General features: G+C 33.6%; 1 protein-coding gene across 1 annotated transcript; it reads left to right on the top strand.

Moving 5' to 3' along the window:
- Positions 1 to 66: 66 nt before the first annotated feature.
- Positions 67 to 238, top strand: Tsp_14144 (conserved hypothetical protein; the record flags this gene model as incomplete). The annotated part of the gene is made up of 1 exon (XM_003367709.1): positions 67 to 238. A coding segment is annotated over one exon (172 nt), but the record flags the coding sequence as incomplete, so codon positions are not given.
- Positions 239 to 1359: the final 1121 nt, after the last annotated feature.

Here is a 1359-nt window from a genome sequence, read left to right as displayed (position 1 = left end):
CGCATCTCCGACGGTATTAGTTCGGATCGGTTTGTGGTTTGATTGAATTGAATTCTTCAATTTCAGAATTGCCGATCATTCAGAAGAGAATGCGATGGATCATCGTAATTTGGCAAAATGCCTTTGGCCTACCCTGGTTCGACCGCAGTTTGATTGTTTCGAGAAAATGGCCATGATGACGCAAACGTTGGAGGATTTGGTGCTGGTATTGTTGGAGAATGCTTCAATTCTGAATTGACAATTTTGTGCATTTGCCCAGAGTCGGTTTTATTCTTCTTTTCTATTTTTTACTTTCTCCTCTTTCTCATATTCATTATTATTATTATTATTATTATAAAGTGAAAAACAATGCGCCTGTTCACTTGCTCATTACACAAGGTCTATTTGATCTCTCCTTTTCCCATTTTAAAGATAATCGAGTTTTTTAGTCATATTTTTAAACGAGTTTAAATTATTTTCTTTCCTATGGATGTTCTCTTTAGTTCAGGACAGATTTGGACACAGAGCTTTGTGATTGAGCAGCAGTTTTTTGTTGTTGGTTCACTTCCATTGTCATTTCCATCAATCAGTAATCATACGCAAATGTTGGAATTTTTTTTTACTGCAAATTTCTTGTATCTTGAAAGTTAATTTTTTTATCACCTTCACTGGACAATTTGAAATTTGCAACAACAACAACAACAACAACGTCTCGTATAAAAGAACCAATAAAATTTCAAAGGGACGCCAATCACAAATGCAATTTTGGGAAAAATTTTTCGCCTAAAAGTTGGACAAAACGATTTTTCCACTTTACGATGTTTTATTTATTCGAAAAATGATACTGTGAAGTGCTGTTTATTTTCTTTCTTTCTGCCGCCGGTTCGTTGTTTCATTGTTGAATGTTGTTACTTTTTTTCATATTTTCTTTCTTCCATTTTCCTTTGTTAACATTGAAAATGTTCCGTTAGACGCAGACGGACGATCACGCACAATTAAATTTGAAAAATACAAAAACTACTTTTGCTCTTTTTCCAGTTATATGCTGCCAGTTGGCAGAGGACTTTGAAAAAAATATAATACTGTTTGTTGATCGCCTCGAATAATTTCAAACCAACAAACAACAAGACGGCATTATTTTTAATAATAATATATAAATTCATAAACAACAACAGTAGGTGATGATGAGGAAAATCATTTATTTCATTTTCAAGAAAAAAGTAGTAAAGTGATAAGTTAGTTTAGTTTATCAGGCGGCAAAACACGTAAAGCCAAATCAGATTCATTTCAATCAGATAAGCTTTGTTTGTGCATGATATAGCAATAGCAATTTTCACAGAGGAGTCTCTTTGCTGTGCAGGAGCAATTTTTGGAGATCCC

The sequence above is a fragment of the Trichinella spiralis genome, assembly GCF_000181795.1.
Source record: "Trichinella spiralis strain ISS 195 chromosome Unknown Scfld3812, whole genome shotgun sequence".
NCBI lineage: Eukaryota > Metazoa > Nematoda > Enoplea > Trichinellida > Trichinellidae > Trichinella > Trichinella spiralis.
Note: the sequence above shows the minus strand (reverse complement) of the source record. Positions and strands in the feature narration are given on the sequence as shown.